Genomic DNA, 22023 nt, shown 5'->3' with positions numbered 1-22023 from the left:
TGTTACAACTGCAGCCATCAAAGTGACCACGCATGGCAAATTTAGGCACTCATTGTGTATTTACCTCAAAAAGGGTGATGAGCTTAGCCCCTCCTAAAGAAACAAACTAAACCAATCTGCTACGAGCAACCGAGCTAGTAAAATTAACAAAGTGAGATGTTCATCGTTTAATAGAAACATGTTCTGAACATGTGGGAAGTTGATCGATTAAAAGTCCAAAGCTTGCGACACAGAAAACATGTTGACCACGAGAAAAAAGCCTCAATATCCTAGTGAATTACACTACTGCGAAATGGATTATAGATGGGCTCAAATTAGTGCCAAAAGAACTCAAAAAGAAACAAATATCTCGTTGCCAAAAAAGTTTGAAATAACCAAAAGTTTGAGTGGTGGGTCTTTATTGTTGCCCGCCACTTGAATTTAGTTGTGGCGGGCGCTTCTGGACGCTCGTTACTGTATTGTCTTATCCAGGGTAGAAGAAACTTCACCAGGCGATGGGTTACGATGCAACGCACCGTTGCCATCGAGACCGAAACGACATCCTAGAGTTTTCACCTCCAAGTCCTGGCATGGAGAGGAGGACCACAACGACGCCGCCAAGAGGGAAGTGACACCCGCAAGCGGTGTCGATGCCGGAGCGCGGAACATTCGCTCGGAGTCGCATGCATGTCACACCGAGTTACTAAGCTCACTAACCCATCTCGAGGGCCCACCAAAGAACGAAGAGCACCGGAGAGATGCCCATGCCACATGCTCAAGCTGCTGTGCTCTGAGGCTCGCCGCCGCACCATCAACGACTCAACGTGAGCTCCCGGCCCATCCACATGTGCCTCCCCGAGCAGCCGCATTGGCCATGACGCTAGCCCCACGCAATACCTCACCGCAACAGTTGTCCCGCGCCCAAATCCACATAGCACAACCCCCGTGCCATGGCAACGGCCCGAGCACTACCGACCGTGCCCCTCAAGCCACTGCCTCGTCACGGGCCAGAGAAGCTCCGCTACCGACGTTCGTTGGTGAGGGCTTTGCCCAACGGGATCCTCCGACAGCGGCGATGGGAAGAGGAGAGAGTTAAGGAAGCCTAGCAGCGGCTTGGTTAATGCTGCCCGCCCCTAGGAGCGGACAGAGATTAGGTGACATGCACGTTTGCATGTCACCGTGTGTCTTGCGGTGGAAATTCAAATTTAAACATTGCGAAGAAATCTGAAAAAAAATCATGCATGTTCACAGCACATATTAAGATAACTTCTAAAAAATTCAGATCAAAATTCGAAATATACATCGAGAAACAAAAAAGAGAAACTCAGATGTGAATAGTCTACATAGAACCATTCACGAACTATTCATGACAGACTTCTCTTTTTTGTTTCTTGATGTATGTTTCGAATTTTGATCTGAATTTTTCAGAGGTTATCTTAATATGTGCTGTGAACATGCATGATTTTTTTCAAATTTTTTCGCAATGTCTAAATTTGAATTTCGGCCGCAAGGCACATGGTGACATGCAAACGTGCATGTCACCTGATCTCTGTCCCCTAGGAGCGACGCACGGTGCGGTTCATCAAAAGTGGCCAAGCTCCACACTTGTGCCATTGTAACACAAGTCGGGTAAAACAGAGAATGGGAGGAGCTACGGAGCTATGCAGGCGCAAACATTCTCATGTTTTCAGGAGAGTGAGCAAGGTCGGCAGACGAATAATGCTCTCTCATGCATCTACCCAAGAAAGTGTTTAAATCACTAAGTAGCGATCTAAATGCTCTTATATTTCTTTATGGAGGAAGTAATTTGCAAGTCATAAATCCCGAATCTGCAAACAGAACCTTGCGGTAAGATAAACACAGCCGTCCATACTCAATTCTGAATTAAATTCGGAACCTAAAAAAAAGACATATCCTAAGGATGTCTATGGCAAAGTCATCACTTTTATTTATTTTTATAAAAAAAAAGTCGGTACTCTGCTTTAGGATCCGTTAGCAACATCTTACCAGAAGATGGCTACCGAAACTACGCCCGTGTTACTTCCACCCATTGAATTTCTGCTACTGTATGTATCATTCTTTTCCGACCTCAGCAAAATTGCAACATTACAACTACGGCGACTGTCAACTACGGCAACTATGGTTCTTCAGCAAACTCGCCTCTCTATACACACACATCTCTGAGACTGTCATCTACAGCGACAAGATTAAGCTGCCGTGTCGTCCGCTTCAAGTTCGGGTCAAGGGATTGAGCAACTCGCGAGAAAATTAGGCAGCGCCCGTTACATCAGACATCAAAGGCTCCTTCTCCGCCGGGGTTCCGCCGAAAACCCTCTCCCTCGCATTGTCAGACTGCAAAAACATTAAGCAGCTCCACATAAATCAGGTTTTCTCTTTCGTGTAGGATCAACACTGGCATGAAGAAACTGCAAGGTTTGAGATGAAGGAGCAAACCATCTTTTGCCAGTTGCTGAAGAACACTATGCCGGACAGAAGTAGGAATTGCACTATGGAGCCGCAGGAAATGCCCATCCAGAGCCCCTTTCCTCCCATCTTCAGAACAAACCCGAGTAGGAGGGACATCGGAATCCCAAACAGATAGAACGAACCGAGGTTAACATAGGCGCCCAGGTGCTGCGACCCGCACCCTCGAGCGATACCTGAATGATTAACGCACAATGTGTGTTAGCAGTAGACATGAATGCATCTGGTGCTAAAACTATGTAGAAAGGACAGGAAGAGCAGAATCTTCTCTATTGGAGTTTAGTGATATGATGTCATTGTACATGAGGATCTTGCGAGTGTCTAAATTAAGCTTATGTTGGAAATGCCAGGCAAGAGCATATGTTTGAGCAAGTATAGTTCATAATTTTGGCCTGTCCAGAACTGTCGACAAGCATGAATTTGCACATATAGTGAAACAGACCCTGTGAAGGAAACAACAGTTCCACTAGCTAGAAGAAAGGTGCAGGCGATTGCATACTTAGTGAGGTGGCGCCCACTTAAGATTACATCATCCCAGCCAGATGTGTGTGGATGTAAACACCGCCATCCATGTTCACATAAGAGCACATGTTTGAAAGAACAAACAAGTAGCAGCCCAAGTAACAATGTCGGCTTCCACAACACAAAATAGCATTAGTATAGCGAAATATTAACAAATCTAATAAGTGGCACCTCCTGGTAATGTCTTTGCGAAATCAGCATGACTCACAAATAATAGTTTCACTAGCTACCTAGCAAGGCTTATTACCAAACTGGATAAAAGCTACGTACTGAATTATAGAAATCAAACTACAGGGCGGAGATATATATCACAGTATGGTGTCATGGCTGGAAACAAGTATAGCTTATGGCTGCCGAAATCATTATAACATCACTCTCTTTTGAAGGGACAGTAAAATTGACAGATCAATTATTAGTTAGAAAATTTAACCTGAGAGAACTCCTTGTAGGCTATCAGCAGCAACTGAGATGCAGATGAAGGGAACCATTGCATTGACATAATCAACAACCTCTTTATCACTGCTGTATGCATAGCCCAAGATGTGCTGGGATGCTAACAGTGCCCCAGTGATGAGAACTGCCTCAGTCACAGCAATAGACATCACAACGCGGACAGCCAGTCGAGCACCTTCAGGATTCCCAGCACCTAATTCATTTGATACACGAGTGCTGCCCATTGAATAAAAATACAGAATGCCGTCATCAAATGATAATTCCATCCAAAAAACAAGTAATATCTAGAAGTATGTTAAGCTTCTATTTGTACCTTCCAGCAGCACCAATCCCATATGCTATAGTATACATCAATGTGATTGTTGTCATGCTGCACAAAAAGACGTGCGTGAATATGATGCAAATATTACCATCAGTGCTTATTTACCTAACATGGGAAATTCTTACCATGTAGACAGAACTGAAGTTTGCAGCTCTGGATTGGGTAGAAGTCCAGACAGAAGAATAATGACCTCAAATGACCACCATTCAAAACTGGAAGATTCACACGGAAACTCGTTAGCTCAATGGTGAAAAGTAACGTGGCACGTGGCCACTCTGAATCACACTGATGTGCTTACCATAACATTAGTGCAGACGGCAGAGCTAGGCGCATGAACACACCCACTCCGCTGAAAGCATCGAGTGTGGGAGGCGAGAATGTCTCCTTACAAGAGTTTGAGCATCCGATGTACGCAACAAGCATGAACACGTTCAACCAATACGATACGCTTATCGCCAAAGCGGCCCCAATGTACCCAAGGCTGGTCTTGAACACCAATAACCAGCAAACAGGAATGTGCAAGAGCAATGTTGCAATGGAGGACCAAAGCATAGGGATTATCAGACTCTGAGACTGTAAGAACTTTGTTAGGGGCTGGCTGACAGCGTATGCAAAGAGGGCCGGAATCAACCACATTATGTATCTTCCGGCTTCATGCGAGATCACGGGGTCCTGGCCTATGAGGGTGAGGAGTTTTCCCATGAATACCCAGAGAAGTGAGATTGGAATGCTGACAGCCGTCAGGGTGACCATAGCTCTGTAGGTTTGCACTCCCAATCTGCCATATTGTTCGGCCCCGTAAGCTTGACCACAGAGAGTTTCTAAGCCGTTTGACATTCCAATCTGTTATACAAAGCAGAGTATTCAGATTACTGGTGTAAAAAATGTGCAACTCAAAGAAAACAGTTTTGTTAACACAGTTCAGAATATTAAACAAGGATTGGCAGTAATAGCGTATAATCTTAAGCCCCTAAGCCCACACATGGTAAGACTGCTGCATCAAAATAACAAAGTGTACTTGAACTTTGAACACGCCAGATAACAAAGCTACTCTTGAAAGTTTGATGGAACAACATAGTTAGTGCCATTCCCTGCATTAACCATTCGGTGGAGCTTTGTCACAGTTAGTTGGAAAAAACAAGGAAAGACTAAACCCCTCCTAATTCCTTTTTAATGAGGGCTACTCCTTGTAATGTCAATATGACTTTTCTTTAGTTGGTACTCTGCTTCAGTGGGCAATATGTGAGGTTTGAAAATTTCACCGATCGCACCATGGCGTGGTAATAAACAGCCAATGTTCAGCGGCAGAACGCACACAAGTTTGTTATTGATACATACCTTTTAATAAGGTATATAAAGGAAAGAATGCAGTAATTGCCTAGAAAAAAAGAGAGAGAATAATTTGCGGCTAGTGAGGTCACTTTACACTTTACAGTAAGGTGTTGGTGTTCAACTCGAGATTGGCCACCTAGGCCCATACACTGAATGAGCACGCGGCACCACAAACCCCCAAACTAAACCTACTCTACATTGGACTCGTACACAGAGTTTCTAAACCGCTAGCCATTCCAATCTGTCATGCAAAGTAGAGTACTCAGATTACTGGGGTCAAATATGTGCAATTTTAAAGAAAACAGTTGTATTTAAACTGTTCAGAATATTAAACAAAGATGTAGAGTAACAGCCCACGACCACTTTAAGATTGTTGCATCGAAATAACAAAGTGTTCTTGAAGTATGACCACGCCAAGTAACAAAGTTGACTTGAAAGTTTGACGGAACATGGGTAGTTCCATTCCTGCATCAATCCTTCAGTGGAGCGATATCCCGGTTATTGAAACAGACACAAAACACTAAACCCCTACCGATTGATTCCTTTCAAATGACACTATAGAAATATGCCTGAGAGACTTAACTACGGCTTAAACTTGCACTTTTCCGGTTTCCAGCACACCTCTTTCACCAAACAGTTTAAGCAGACTGAACATATGTGAGCTTCGCACCTCGATACTTGGAGACTTTGTTGCTGGATTTCCTTTTAATAATATGAACCGTATGCATCTTTCTGACGCAGAGGCTGGGGTAAACCCCCTTTTCAAAAAAAAAACATATGTGAGCTTTGCATAATTTAATTGATCGCGCCATGTGGTAAAACTGGTACTAATACTCTGATGTTACCAGTAGCTACCTATGTTCAGCGGCAGGACGCACACAAGTTTGTTATGACATATTACTATTATAAGGTACTCCCTCCGTAAACTAATATAAGAGCATTTAGATCACTACTTTAGTGATCTAAACGCTCTTATATTAGTTTACAGAGGGAGTAGTAGAAAGGAAAGAACACTGTACTTGGCTACAGCCTACAGAGAAAAAGAGAGAACGATTTCGTTGCTAGTGAGGCCACTTTACACTTTGCAGCAAGAGCGAGGTGTTTGTGTTCAACTCGAGATTGACCACCCAGGCTCATACACTGAATGAGCACCGCACCGCACCGCAAACCCCCAAACTGAATCTAGGGACGACTCGTACCAATTGCTTCTGGCCAGATCGTGCAATGGCAACAGCGAATCACTTGTTGATTATTACGCCGGCAAATCACGGTTGCGACAGGGCAATGCGGCGATCAGTTTAAGCCGGAATCAAGCGCGTGTGTTAGAGAGAGAGAGAGAGGGGGGGCTGAGGGGGGACGTACGAGGAGGCTGAATCCGGAGACGGAGGCGAGGGAGGTGGCGATGGCGGAGGCGGAGAGCGCCAGCACGCCCCCGGGGAGGTGTCCGACCATCATGTTGGAGGCCACCTGCACGGCGTACTGCGCCACGCTCACGGCCGCCATCGGCAGCGCCACGTGCGCGACCTTCCTGGCCTCCGCCGCCGCCGCCGACCCGCAACACCACCCGCCGCTCTTGGCCGCCGACGCCGCCTCTTGGCGCCGGGGCAGCAGCGGCGCTCTGTCCTCCATGCCGGGCGTCCTCGGCGTTCGTAGCGCTTCTCCGACCACCGGCGGTGCCTCGGTCGGCGATTGCGGGCTGCGTGGTCTGGCGGTGGCGGTGGACGCGGCGGCGGGCGGGGGGTTTTAATGGGGGAGGGCTCTGTCACGCTCGCTATCAGCGGCGCGGCGGCGGGTGGGGGCTGGATTCTTTCTCTCTCGGGAATATCGTTATCGCGGGTCGACAGGCGTCCATATATGGTCTCTCTCTATCAGGGGGGCCCACCCCCACCCCCACCCCCCGCGTCCAGCGCCTTGCCTTTTCTGCTCTTGCTTTTCTTGCCCGCTTTAGTTTCGAACGCCAAAAGATTTCGAAAATGGGTGCATGTTCAAGCGCCCTGGTGAATAAAAAACCATCATGTCCATCCTCCCAACCAGGTTTGGTTGGCGTCGTCTTGTCTTGTTTTAAAGTTCACCAGAAAATATAAAGCACCTTCTATACCAAATAATGATAATATAATAAAAAATGCATCGAGTATCATGAACCACCGAACGACCAGTATCACGGCGAGAACAAGACGGCGGTACATCGCGGTAGCCGCCTTTGTGCTGGAGCCGGCTTCACTTCACAAACGAAAAAAGTCTTCATGCATGTGTCCCTAAAAACCAACGCCCTAGAATTGTAGTCGTCGTTGTTCAACCCTTGAATCGACCTGAAGCTCCTAACAGCACATATCACTGTCACGAGCGCCTAACCACGCGGTAATATACGGTAAAGCTTCATCAACTTCATCCTGATGGATGAACTTGTGGAAAATCGGAACCCCAAAAAATAGCTCCAAGATGAGAAATCCTCATCCGCCTGAACGTTGTCCTTGCCAGTAAAAAGAAAACTAAACTAAACAAAACTACTGGCTGAAGCCAAATCACTGAGGTTCGCATTCCCGCCACCGGCCATCGAGGCAGCCGACAGAGGAGAGGAGTATCCATGAGCTGGTCGGCGAAACCAAAAGGAACTAGATCCGTTGATGTCACTACCGCTGCTTAGCAAGAGCATAGGAAAACAATTCGGTACGCCCTTCATGCAGTGGCGAAGCTATGTGTAGTGCCGAGGGAGCCGCTGCCCCCCTCTCCCCCCCCCCCCCCCACCCCACACACACACACACCAGGCCTTGCACATTTAGTGAAGGAAAATTTGTTGTGCCTTCATGGCCTTAATGTTACATCCTCGTCTGCCCACCCTGTCGTTGTTAGTCACAAATGGAAAGTCATCAAGGCCACGGTACTATCAGACCAACATCGCGGAGAAGAAAACATCACCGCTGGAAATGTATACCTGGTGCTTGTGAATATATTAAAAAAATTGGATGCTCTAGAATAAAAATATGGTGCCCCTATATGCGCCCCATATTTGGGCTCGATATGAGGAGTGCCGGTTAGCACGGGCGAAGGCCCGTTTGAGGCGTCTGTGGGTCGAATTTTTGTGACATTGTCATCCGTGCGGGTGTTTGAGGCTGGTTTGGGGTGCCCGACTGTAGATGCTCGGAAGCCCCTAACCTCAGTTTGAGCAGGAGCCGGGCCTGACCTCGTCATTCATAACCGAATAGTATCCGTTCGAGCATATTTTTTCGATAAAGGGCGCTTTTATTATCTCGAAATGTAGCATCAAGCGGATACAAAACATTATGAGTAACACCCGGCCTCTGCATAACTAGGATGCACACAGCCCAACACGGAGAGTCTGACAAAATGAATGAAAAAAAACGACAAATCGGCGACAGTAGAGTCCTATAGACCGACACTATGCCTATGTCGCAAGGGATGGTGGACCGATCCGGAGATTATGCTGCCACCCATGTTGGGTAAAAACCACCGTAGCCACCTGCTCCAACCGCGTACACACCGCCTTGAACAACGGTTGGTACTCCACTTGTTGTAGTGTAGACCACGTACGAAGCGAGTGCGTACAACGGAAAATAACCTGCAAAGGAGAACCATTTTTATCATTGAAAATCAAATCATTTCTACATAGCCAAAGCGACCATAGTAAGGCGTATGCTCCCACCCGTATTAACGTTTTAAATCTATTTGGAATACCGTCCAACCAGTGACCAAAAATATTGGCGACACTTGTGGGCGGATACAAATTTGACGCTATTTGGATGATTGACCATGTAGTACGTGCAAACTTGCATTGGAAAAAGAGGTGTTTGATTGTCTCCTCATGAGTACAAAAACAACACTTCTTACTCCCTAGCCAGTTGCGTCGTGCGAGGTTGTCTTTGGTTAGAACAACTCCCCTACGAAGATACCACATGAAGATTTTAACTTTTAGTGGAATCTTCGACTTCCAGATTTTCTTATTGTTACTCACCGGTACCTCAGAATGCATGAGTGCACGGTACATAGAGTCTACTGTGAATGACCCTGATGTAGTAAGGTTCCAGTGAAACACATCCCGGCCTTGTCTAATATTAATCGAATCCAAACGGGATAAAAGATTGTGCCATGACATAAGTCGGGGGCCAATCAAATCCCGCCTAAACGAAATATTGGGTGGGGATGAACTGAGCACTTGCGCAATAGTATTATTCTTTTCGCGAGCAATGTTATATAGGGCTGGATATTGTTCTCGAAGACTGGCATTGCCTAGCCAGATGTCTTCCCAGAAACGAACCTCTGACCCGTCCCTTATCGCGAAAGACCCAAAGCGAAAGAGATGTTTCTTTGCCGCCATTAGGCCAGCCCAAAAGTGCGAGTCGCCAGGTGTCCAATATGCCTGAGACACTGTCTTTTGGCCTAGATACTTATTGCGCAGCATGGTTTGCCAAACACCATCCTCAGTAAGAAGTTTGAACAACCATTTACTAAGTAGGGCCTCATTCTTGATTTGCAAGTCATGAATTCCAAGGCCACCTTGGTCTTTCGGCCTACAAACCACACTCCATTTGGCCAGTCTATATTTTTTCTTTTCACCATCTCCTTGCCAAAAGAATCTGGATCTAAAATAGTCCAGTCTTTGCAGGACCCCTTTTGGGAGTTGGAAGAAAGAAAGCATATAGAGAACCATATTTGTGAGGACAGAGTTAATCAAAACCAGCCATCCTCCAACTGAGAGCAATTTGCCTTTCCAACTGCTCAATCGTTTCTCTAAACGCTCCTCTACATGCTTCCACTCCGCAATGGTGAGACGCCGATAATGAATCGGTATTCCCAAATATTTAATCGGGAATTGGCCATGTGCACAACCAAACAGGTCAGCATATTTGGCCGCCGCCTCAGTGGCTTCTCCAAAGCAAACAAGTTCACTTTTATGGAAGTTTATTTTAAGACCCGACATTTGCTCAAACGCTGACAACAAGAGTGTAAGGTTTCGAGCATATGCCCCGAAGGACCAACGTCATGGACATGTAGTCATCACCGTTTAGCCGTTGAATCAATCTGAAGCACCTGGCATCATATATCACAGTCACGAACGCAAAGCGAAAAACTATAACCTCGTTGCCCCAAGAAAACGACTGTAATCTACGTTGTAGCTTCGTCCTAATGGACGGACTTGTAGGGAATCGGAACCCAGAAAATCAGCTCGGAGATGAGAAGCCGTTATCGGCCTAAACACCGTCCCCGCGAGAAAGAACCCTAACCTAATGGAGAGGAGTATCCATGAGATGGCCCTTGGAGCCAGAAGGAACTAGATATGCTGATGCCGCGGCCGCCGCTTAGCGAGATCATATGAAAACAATTCGGTACAGCCTTCACGGCCTTAATGGTAGGTCCTCTTCTACTACCATGTCGTTGTTGATCGCAAATAGGAAGTCATTAAGGGCCTTCCCCATCTTCTATATCTAAATAGGGGCACCCCACTAGATGATTTTTCTGCCTTCTCGTGAAGCCACGTCACTCGAATTGTTATAGCCGTTGATGCAGTAGTCTACAGCCGTCCGATCAAAAAGTTGACGAAATTACAAAGACCTGCCACAGCTAAGTGAAGGATACCGCTTTGTTCTTTTCCTGGCGCCCCGCTCGCTTTCCAGTCGTCCCACTCGCTGGCTGCGTTAGACTCGATTTATTTTGGTTGGGCTGTACACATATGCTTTCACCAAAAGCCCATCAGAAGCCTACTTGAGGTCCATCGTTCACTGCGTCAAAAATGGCAGTGCCCTCAAAAAAAACGACCAATCCATCGTTATCTCAAGAAAACTGAACCCTACTTCTATCCAGCCGCCGCCGTCAAGAGCCCTTCCGGCGACTGTGCCACGAGCCCACAACCCACCCTTCCCTGGCCAGATGTTGTCGCCCATGATGCTCTATTGCAGCCGTCACCATCCGTGCTTGCCCCCCACCAAGCTGTCGAGGCTAACCCTTCCGCCGTAATTCCGCTGCTCGACAGATGAACATTAATTCCATAAAATTCGTTCATCTTCCTGCTGCTGCTTTTATGTCGCAATCCTTCCACCTCAATGCCACAAATGCGCAGCACTAAATCAGTAGAAACGGATGGATTCATGTCAAAAAGGAACTGATGGATTTATTGCTCCCTCCTCTTGAAGGGTAATCGACCCAGTGGCTCTCCTTTTAAGCAGTGGAGTTCATCCCTTCCCGTCCCCTCCCTGGGTTCTCATCCCAGTTTTCTCTTGGCGTCCGCTGATTCCGACCCCGCGCGCTACAGGTTTGTTTCTAAATTCTAGAACCGCATCATGTAGTTTTCTTGCTTGGTTTTTCTATTCTTATCTTGAAAATTTCATATCTTGGTCGATGCAAAGTTTTATGTGACCTGCCTGCTGTACCGAAGGCCGACGCAAAGCTTGATGCGATTTTGATGCTGTACAGAAACATAATGAAATATTACTCATAAATTTTACATGTTTTGATATACCACCACATTGTCTCGTTTCGTTGATTTTTCCTGTATGTTTCTATGACAAGTTGTCATTGGTTCTTGCAATGGATTTAAATTTTGCTATGTAATATTTGTCTCATATGCAATCAGAGTGCTCTATATATATAGAGAGAGAGATAAGTAGTATGTTGGTTGAGCCAAGTCACATACCTGAGAACCATTAAAGGATGTTAATTCATTCAAGCTGCAGGCTAGCAGCTCTTTTTCATGTCTAGCGAACATTCGGAACTACATCCATAAGACAAAGATGAATAAATGTTCATATTGACATATCATCATATGTAACTACATACAAAAAATATACATGTGAAGGTTCCGCTAGCCCGAATGACTGTATGTACATCTTGGAAATAATACACACTTGACAAGTCTAAATGTGTCCTTGCTTCAAGCTTTATCTCTAACTTATCCATATGGCATATATAGTTTACTGTGAATGTTAGATAAGTAAACTGGTAAAAAATGAGAGATATGTAAAGAAGGGAAAAGAGATACAACCACAGATTTAGCAAGCAAAAACTGGGGCTCAACTCGCTTGGCTCATAGAACTTCTTTACCTTTTGCAAGACGTATACATCACCTTCAGCAGGGTAACAGTGAAATGTGACAATATTAGTATAAACATGTGTTAGGCTGCCTGATGCCAAGTTGGTTAGCATGGGAAAAGAAAATAATTATTCAATGGAATCAGTCCACTTAACTTGGTTTCCCTGGTGTATTAAAACTTATCCTACTTCCCGCTCTGTTATTAGTTTGTGTACTGAAATCACAAACTTGAAGCAGCACTAGGAGATTATGAATTTTAGTAGTACCATTTATTTGGACATCTTTCTTAATTATTCTGGAATTATCATCATTTTCTTTTTTGTTTGTGTATTAAACTGTTCCTCTGTATCCTATAGAAAATCATGGATGTACACCATCTGTTTAGTTTGTAGGAGCAGGTAACAGCAAAGCAAGTCTGCATTTTATTTAACTTCATCTGTCAGCGGCAAGTAAGAGTGCATTTTATTTATCCTCACTTGATAAGCAGCAAAACAGCTTACTATTACAACACACCCATCTATATTAACATCATCCTGTTGCATTTTCATAGCTTACCACTTATCTTTTCAACACGGGTTCGCAGCCAGTACAACCGAAGCCACAGGTACCCCTATTGAAATTAGTTTGCTATATATTTTCATTCCACTCTTACCCTAATTAACAACATACTCCTACTTCTCAAGGACGCCACCTCATTCTGCAAAAAGTAACATGCCAAGTTCTACTGCCGTTTCAATAAGAGAAGCTCAGAAGAAATACATGGATGCAATTGCAAAGATGAAGGGCACAGAAGACCCGGCATTTATAACTTTCAAACGGGAGTCCAAGCCTCTACACATCGCTAACCCACTGTCTGGTGACCATCCATTATCATCCATCGGATACATTGTCGAGTATGAAAAGAATGGGATACCATATATCCAGGTCATAATAGATGAAGAACGTAAACCTACAATCATCAGCATATATATCGATTAAGAATATAGTACATGCTACAAGTTGCTATAGTTTTACCATATGATATATGGTTCATGCTACAAACTGCTACGGCTTTATCATATGGTACAAATTTTTACCAACAAGAGATTTCAATCATTTCCTATATAAGTAATCTATCATTTTATGGATTGAAATTATTTTCTTCTTCAAGATGTTGATGTTACTCCAAAAATCCACAGACAAATTTCCGCAGCAACGCGCGGGGCATCATCTAGTTACAAATAGAAAGTCAGACCAACTTCACCGAGAAGAAAACATCACCACTAAAAATGTATACCTTGTACTTGCAAATTATATAACAAAACTCTGATGCACTAGAAAAAACATTAAAAATTTGTGAGTGTTATGCAGTTGAAGTTGTTGGACACCATTCCAACCCGAGTCTGCCGAGAAAGACGTTTTGGAGGCCGAGCTCCATGGAGGCCTTTATTAAAAAAAATCAAATACAAACTTTTATAGTTTAAAAAATTCTGAAAAAAATATGCGTGTTAAGGATGTAACTCACATGTGTGTAAAAATTCATGATGAAATATCTTGAGTTGTGACATGTACAAAAAAGACAAATCCATGGCCTGGGATGATGAATAGTATCATGTGTTAAACAACTCCAGATTTGTTTTTTTTTTGCACAGCCATCATTTCAATGTATTTTGAACTGAAAATTTACACACATGTGTATTATGCCTTCATGTATATCTGTAATTTTTTCATAATTTTTTGAAATGTAAAAATACGAATTTCAATGAAATTTTAAATTTGAATTTGGAGGCCTCACTAGAGCCCGAGCTCCAAAAGGGGTTTCCGGAGTCTGCCCTTGAAATTAATACACCTTACTTTCAAATAGGAGAGATATTTGACGATTTCCATCGGGGTAGGCAGCGAGGCTAGCAGCAGGCAGCAATGAATGACAACAAGCCGCCTGGCCAGAAGAAGCCTGCCCGGCTAGCACTTGGTGTGCAGCGACAAACCGAGAGCAAAAACCGCATATGCCTACCTGCCCATCCATGGGTCGCTACTTGTGCCGTGGTGTCATAGCTGACGGCTGAGCACGTTTGGGCCTTCCAAAAGCGAAACCGCCGGACACGGTCAGAGACATGGGTGCACATAACCAACGGACGGTGCGTGCCACCTTCGTCGCGACGGTTCTTTTCTTTCTTTTCCTTCTCCTCGTCCAGTTTTCTTATTTTTGATTTGGTTTTAATTTTTAATTTTCCTTTTTTAAATCCTTTTTTTTGCGAATAAATCCTATTTAATTTTCTTCCTATTTTCCTTCAGCTCTTCTTGTTCTTTCTTTTTCGTTCCCTTTTCTTCTCGTTCCTTCTTTTTCAAATTCATAAAAAATCATGAATATTTTTCAATTGTTTTTTGAATTCATGGACTTTTCTCATTCGTGATTTTTTTTAATTCAGATCAACATTTCCCGAGTACATGATGTGCGGTTTCAGTACTACTAGCTGTGAGGAGGAGGAGGTTAGCCTTAATGGCCAGGTGGTACCTCGGAAGGACACCTTTCGGTATTTGGGGTCAATGTTGCAGGAGGATGGGGGTATTGATGAAGATGTGAACCATCGAATCAAAGTCGGATGGATGAAGTGGCGCCAAGCTTCTGGCATTCTCTGTGACAAGAGAGTGCCACAAAAGCTAAAAGGCAAGTTCTACAGGACGGCGGTTCGACCCGCAATGTTGTATGGCGCGGAGTGTTGGCCGACTAAAAGGCGACATGTTCAACAGTTAGGTGTGGCGGAGATGCGTATGTTGAGATGGATGTGTGACCACACGAGGAAGGATCGAGTCCGGAATGATGATATACGAGATAGAGTTGGGGTTGCACCAATTGAGGAGAAGCTTGTCCAACATCGTTTGAGATGGTTTGGGCATATTCAGCGCAGGCCTCCAGAAGCTCTAGTGCATAGCGGACGGCTAAAGCGTGCGGAGAATGTCAAGAGAGGGCGGGGTCGACCAATTTTGACATGGGAGGAGTCCATTAAGAGAGACCTGAAGGATTGGAGTATCGACAAAGAGCTAGCTATGGACATGGGTGCGTGGAAGCTTGCTATCCATGTGCCAGAGCCATGAGTTGGTTGCGAGATCTTATGGGTTTCACCTCTAGCCTACCCCAACTTGCTTGGGACTAAAGGCTTTGTTGTTGTTGTTTTTGTTTTTATCAACATTTCCTGAAAACGTTTACTGTACATTATTTTATTTTCAGTATGTATAAAAAAAGTTGCCAACCTATAATAGAAAAGGTTTGCCGTGTGTTAAAAAAAGTACAATTCGAATAAAAAAGATTAACACTTACTAAAAAAGTTCAGTGTTCACTAAATAAGTTCATTGTATATAGAAAAAATGTTCAATGTATGTTAAAAATAGTTTTAAAAAGTTTAGTTTCTATTGAAAATAAGTTCATCGTAGCAAACATTTTTCAAATCTACAAAAAGAAGTTGTGTTTACAAAATAAGGGTCTCTATAAATTCCGAAGACAACGCTACAGATTTGTGTCTAATGTGGAGCTTGCCGCCGTCCAGGACCATGCACCCACTCCTTTTCTGGTGACCTAGCCAGGTTGGGCCACCGTTCAAGATTGCCACGCTAGATCACCAACAACACCATCGAGGATCGTCTAATGAAGACCACCACTCGAGCACACATCTGCTTCGCCATCAGTAGCAACTCTTCAACTCCTCCACAAGCAGGACTTCCCAGATCAGGACCTCCCCGCCTCCACCAGCGCCACACGAGCTTTGCCCAGCGACGCTCCGTGGCGACGGTGAGAAAGGGAGTAGATGGGGTGGTGCCTAGGGTTTCAGTCGCCTCAGGTCCTTTCTCCACGAGACGTTAAGAATGGTTTCTTCGAGATGGGAGCTTTGATATTAAGGAAGTCACCATAGATGATTCACTATCCACGAAAACGTTTCCTTCCATTGAAAATTATTTATTCTATTTTTACCCACATTCGATGGTAAAAAAATTCCGAATAAGTAAACAGTCTAGTGCCCTAATACTGTACCACAATGCATGCATGAAAATTTTCATGAAAATTTATACCATGTGTTGGAAAACTCTGAAGTATTTGGGGTGTTCTAGAAATCTTCTTCTTTATTTTATTTTCATAAATTGTTGCGGGACTTGTTAATGACCCGAGTCTGATCAGTACAAAGCAAAATGTGAAAAAAGTTTAAACTTCAACCGTTAAAAAGTTCTATGATATATTCATGTGTAGTTACAAAATTCCAATCATCAAAATCGTACCTTTCAATATATACAGGCCACAAGTTAATCCAGGGTAAACTGAGCAAAGCTTGAGACGTTTTTTTTTCATTTGTCAAGGGTAGGTGTGCACACCGCGGGACAAATGCATGAATCTCTATTATTAAAAAGGAGTTGATTTGCGAACAAATATGTGGTTGGATGGTTAGGTGGATAGTGGTATCCCAGCTCATCAGATTTCTAGTCCCGGTGCTCGCATTTATTCTAGATTTATTTCATGATTTTCGACGATACGCGGGAGGAGACTTTCTTGTCGATTACGAGGCGCCTACGGTGACTTCGTAAAATCTCAAGATGATATACCGGCTCAGTCTCTCGGAGATGCTCATAGGGGTAGGGTGTGCGTGTTTGCGTTCATAGATATGAGTGTATGCACATATATATATTTTTTTTCGAGGGTACGCAAATTGCGTATCTTAGCTTTATAGAAGAAGAGAAATGAGACATACAACAATGTCAACCACTCGTTGCGAACAACGAAGGCGACCCACTCCACATCCGGATCGTACAAGTACAACCCAACACAACAACACGACAACACAACAACGATATAAAAGCCTACCCTACACCGAACCCCTTGCCGCGTCTCGGCCGACGCTGAAGACCTCCGAAGAACAGCAACTCCAGCTTCCTTGGATAAGCCGGCAACGACCGTACATGGCGCCGAAGGAGAAAGATCCGGGCAGCGGTGAATGCCGAAGGAGCGCATCATGAGACCTTGAGTCTCCCAGCACAATGCTCCCAACAGAGTAACAACCTCAAGGACGTTGCCATCATGCCGATCCTACGAATCAAGGCTTTCTCCCCGGAGACAGCTGCCGATACGAGGTCGCGAGGAAGATGGTGTTGCACTAGGCGAAGCCTCCAGGAAGGTGAATGACACCCGTAGGTGCCATCAACGCCGGTCCGGCACAACCGAACAAGATTTTCATCCGCAGCACCACACATCTCCACGTCTCCAAGATCCCGGCCAGTCCCGATCAGATGCCTCGCACCGCCTTCACCGCAGCAAACTTGCCATCGAAGCCCCCCTCACTGCCGAGGGAACACGCCTAAAGCCATCACCATCAACCTCGACTAGGAACCGCATCAACCAATGAGCGGCGCACAACCAGTTCCGCCATGGTGGCCTTCACCCGCGCCAGGGGACTGCCACAAGAATGGAACCGACCCGCACCTCCGACCACACTCCGGCACCCACACCGCTGAGGCATCGCCGCACGCCTCACACGGCAGCAGCCGAACACCCGCTGCCCGCCAAGACCCTTCCTAGCTAGGCCTCGCAGCGCCGCCGCCGCCATGGCTGCGTTCGCACCGCCGCCACCGTCGGTGTCGGTGTACCACCAGCACCCTCCATCCTGCTACGCCCCACGTAAGGCTTTCGGGACAACCATCGTACTCCCTGTCGTGAGCACCCCAAGGACGCCTGCCAGCGCCGACGCACACCAGATCCGGGCCGAGATCCCCGGACCCGCGCTCCGGGCGCCGCCAGCCTGCGCCATCGACCCGCCCCTAGCCAACCACCGCTGGGGGCGAGCCACCACGGCACCACCAGTCCCTGCTACGCCAGCTCCCGGAGGACCGACCACTGCCCGCCGCCGCCCGCCGCATCCCTTGAGCAGCGCCGAGCTCCAACTTCCGAGCGCCGCCGTCCGTGGCCGCCAGATCCGGCTGGACCATGCCAGGCCGCGCCATCCCGGAGCAGCGCCCCGCTCCAACCAGCACCGTCGGACCACGCCGACACAGGCCAGACGCGCCCCGCCGCCGATTTGCCTAACCCCAAGAGGAAGGGCGTCCCGCGCCGCTGGAGAGCCTCGAGGGAAGGGGGGACCCCGCCGCCGCCGACGTGCGCACGGGCTTTGCCGGCGGCGTCCGCTGGCGGCAGCGAAGGAGGGAAGGGGAGGTGAGGGGTGGCGGCGGCGGGGATCGGGGTTCCACCCGGGCCGCTCGCGGGAGCAGCACGGGGGATGGGTTCCTTGTCGAGGATCGATGGATGACGATGGCTCTCGAAACCCTCCTTATGCGCATATATATGAGTGCTTGTGTTTGTAGTGTGTTAAAAAAAAGAGTTGGTTTCTCCTTTTTTTTGCGGGAAAAACTTCCAATCTATTCATCTTCAATCATGGTAGTACAACGAAAACTAGAAATAATAAAAATTACATCCAGATCCGTAGACCACCTAGCAATGACTACAAGCACTGAAGCGAGCCGAAGGCGCGCCGCTGTCATCGCCCCTCCCTCGCCGGAGCCGGGCAAACCTTGTTGTAGTAAACAGTCGGGAAGTCGTCGTGCTAAGGCCCCGTAGAACCAACACACCAGAATAGCAACCGCCGCGAATGAAGAGTGTAGATCAAAAGGATCCAACCTGAAAACACACGAACGAAGACGAACGACGAACAGATCCGAGCAAATCCACCAAAGACAGATCCATCGGAGACACAACTCTACACGCCCACCGATGATGCAAGACGCATCACCGGAACGGGGGCTAGGCGGAGAGACCTTTATTCCATCTTCAGGAAGCCGCCACCGTCTCGCCTTCCTGAGCAGGACACAAACCCTAACAAAGCTCAAAAAAAGATCTAAAAACTGAGCCCTCCCACCGGTAAGAGCCGAGATCCACTCCGCCTCCGTAGCCATACGGCCATCGGAGACGGGATGGACCGGCACCGGCGCCGGTGGGAGGCAGAAAGTTAGGGTTCTTGGAGGCGACGGCTAGGTGTGCGTCCGTGTTGTATTTGGGTCGTCCTTCCCCTGCTCTCTAGATTGATCATGTGCATGCCAGAACATAAGTCAAGAGTTGGTTTCTCTAAAACAAAGTTGTTTTTTTACTCATGCCTCCTTCCTTCCCTGGTTTTCTGTTGTTAACCATGTCATGCATTAACTTAATCAAATCAAATCTTAACAATATCTCAACTAAACCATTTTTTTCTTGCCTTTCACTACTCATACCCAAATCAATTTAAATCATGCCAAAACCTTAACTAAATCAAAACTTTCATTGCCTTCTCCTATCCATACTCAAATAAAATTAAATCTTATGAAAATCTAAAATTTTATGGTGTTTGTTTCGCGTCGTAACACCACTATTGATTGAAGGAAAAAAAAATTACCCTCTCGCTCGACCCCACCTGCGTGCAAAAAAGAGTCTAAAATGTGTCAATTACACCATTGGTGCCACAACTTGGCATGAAAAGTGAAAAGTTAGTTTAGTGCTAAAACTTGCAGTGTACATTGAACTGGTGCCACAACTTGACTTTGACGTGTAAACACGATGTAAATCACGTTTCTGTACGAACAAGGTACAAACAAGGCATGGGCCCGCTGTCAGCGACTGAATGGCAAAAAGGACGTGTGGCCTGATATTTTGCAAAAACAAAAACTCGAAATTTATCCCACAAAAGAGCCCCTGCCACAAGGGTCCACTTGACAGCGCCACAGAAATAATTAGAAAATAGCGCCCCTGGAGATACAAACCGCTGACCTTTTTTTAGGAGTTTTTTTTAGGAGTATACAAACCGCTGACATATAGCGAGCAGCTGCGCTCGGCTAACCACCTAGCCCATGATCATTTCACGCTATTCGTGGATGCCTCTGTCTTAGCAGGCTCGAGTCCCAGAGGCCCATTTTGCACTGTTATTTTGAAAAAAACTTTATAAAATACATGTAAATTGTAACCGTGTGTTATAAATAAAATAAATTTCAAAATAACAATGAACACTTTTATATAGTGTACAAATATTTTTCGAGATAATACCAGAATTTTTTTATAATGTAATATTATTCAGGGGGTAAGAGGGAGCATGTTAAAATTTGCCATATTTTTATTATCTTTACCTAATAATAAAGCAAATTGGGTTTCTTTCGTCCGTCATGCCATTTTTCAGAAAAGTCCCTCTATTTCAGAGAATTCAACCCGTAGTCCTGTTTTAAGTTAAAACAAATTGTTATTTTTCGTATTTTACACAAACGTCCCTGTCTTTTCTTGCAATTAACCCGCCGTCCGGATTTAAGTCACGCCCGAACCTTATTTTACATTTTTCAAAACCTCCCCTGATGTTTTAGGTAATTCATCCGCGGATCATATTTAAGTCAAACAAATGCTTTTTGAAATCATCCATATCTTTTAAACCATAACTCCGATTTGAACATGTTATATATGAAATTTGATTAGAAAAATATGTAGAATAAGAATATGAGATTATTTTTACCTTTTAAGTATCTTTAAATTTTATTTTGGAATATATTTGAGTCAAACCAAATGATTTTCTAAATTATCTGTATCTTTTAAACAGTAACTTTGATTTTAACATATTATATATGAAATTTTATTAGAAAAATGTGTGGAATCTAAATATGATGTTAATTTTACCTGGTAAATATTTTTAAATATTGTTATGGAAGCAAACTTATAATTTATAGCGCAAGATCCGTTTTTTCATACCGGCGGCGATCCGGATTGCATATAAACACTCCACTATAATCATATACGGAAAAGTAAACATCGATAACTACACGTGCATACCTCAGAAAAATGTCGCAATGGAAAATAACAGATTTCTCGTCGAGAGAGAGAGAGAGAGAGAGAGAGAGGAGAGAGAGAGGGAGAGGGAGAGAGGGAGAGAGAGAGACGCCTTAGGATTAACCATATTCAACACACATTTTTTTTTGTTTTGTGTGAACACCGAGGCCATCGCCGGCGAGGGTGAGAAGGAGGATATGCGGCAACACAAATATGATGTCTCGCAAAAATAAAGAAGATGGACCTATTGTGGTCTTGAGTGATGGTTGTTGAGTTAAGAGTGTGTGTTATGTTTTCTCTCCCGTTGCAACGCACGGGCTCTTTTGCTAGTCATTTATAACATAAGAATATAATTTACATATTATTTATAAATTCCCCAAAAAGTAAAGCTGCTAGGTGGTGTGGTGGCCACTCGCACCTGATGACTACATGTAGCTACTTTGAATCCCAGCCAACTATTCTTAAATTATATGAATATATGTTTCTTAAAGCATGAACACTTCTATATACTACATGAATATTTTGTTAAAACTGTGAATATTTTAAATTTTACATAAGAAAACTTTTATATACTACATGAATATTTTTTAAATTGTGAACATTTTAAAAATTATAAAAGCATTTATTGAAATATATGAAAAACAAAGGCTTTCTTAAACCATGAATACTTTTATATATTACATTAATCTATTTTATAAACTGTGAACAATTTTAAAATTATATAAGCATTTGTTGAATATATGTTTTTATTAAATATGTGAATTATTACATGAACAATTTGGTAATTTATAATTTAATTATATGGTTATATGTTAAATTACAATACTTGATTATTTTACAATATAATTTATTCATTTTATATTTACATTATTTATAACGCTGGATTATTATTTGCATACATTGTACAAGTTTCTAAAAAATGTGGAAAATAGGTTGTAGGGACTGTGGCCCACTTAGATCTAAAAGAACATATAGAGGCGATTATAATGTGTAAAGCACTCTGGGTCAGTTAATTGGGTGAGCGCAACTACGGATGCGTTTGGTAGGCTGCATGTACCTCAGCCAGGCCCGCGTAGGAAGAAAATGAGCTGTTTGGTTACC

General features: G+C 44.6%; 1 protein-coding gene across 1 annotated transcript; it reads right to left on the bottom strand.

Moving 5' to 3' along the window:
• Window positions 1–1907: 1907 nt before the first annotated feature.
• Window positions 1908–6897, bottom strand: LOC123097997 (protein DETOXIFICATION 14). The gene is made up of 7 exons (XM_044519867.1): window positions 6455–6897; window positions 4059–4603; window positions 3886–3972; window positions 3752–3808; window positions 3416–3654; window positions 2434–2639; window positions 1908–2331 (listed from the first exon to the last, which is right to left on the bottom strand). The coding sequence occupies exons 1-7, from the start codon at window positions 6719–6721 to the stop codon at window positions 2248–2250; spliced, it is 1485 nt and encodes a 494-aa protein (XP_044375802.1). The 5' UTR covers window positions 6722–6897; the 3' UTR covers window positions 1908–2247.
• Window positions 6898–22023: the final 15126 nt, after the last annotated feature.

This window comes from Triticum aestivum, chromosome 1B, assembly GCF_018294505.1.
Source record: "Triticum aestivum cultivar Chinese Spring chromosome 1B, IWGSC CS RefSeq v2.1, whole genome shotgun sequence".
NCBI lineage: Eukaryota > Viridiplantae > Streptophyta > Magnoliopsida > Poales > Poaceae > Triticum > Triticum aestivum.
Note: the sequence above shows the minus strand (reverse complement) of the source record. Positions and strands in the feature narration are given on the sequence as shown.

Bases quoted from the DNA above. Each gene is read 5' to 3' on its own strand.
- LOC123097997 (XM_044519867.1), bottom strand. From the start codon at position 6,721: ATGGAGGACAGAGCGCCGCTGCTGCCCCGGCGCCAAGAGGCGGCGTCG. The intron at 4,604-6,454 runs GTACGTCCCCCC...TTTGTATAACAG, and splicing joins TCTCCGGATTCAGCCTCCTC to ATTGGAATGTCAAACGGCTT. The intron at 3,973-4,058 runs GTAAGCACATCA...TGAATCTTCCAG, and splicing joins CCGTCTGCACTAATGTTATG to TTTTGAATGGTGGTCATTTG.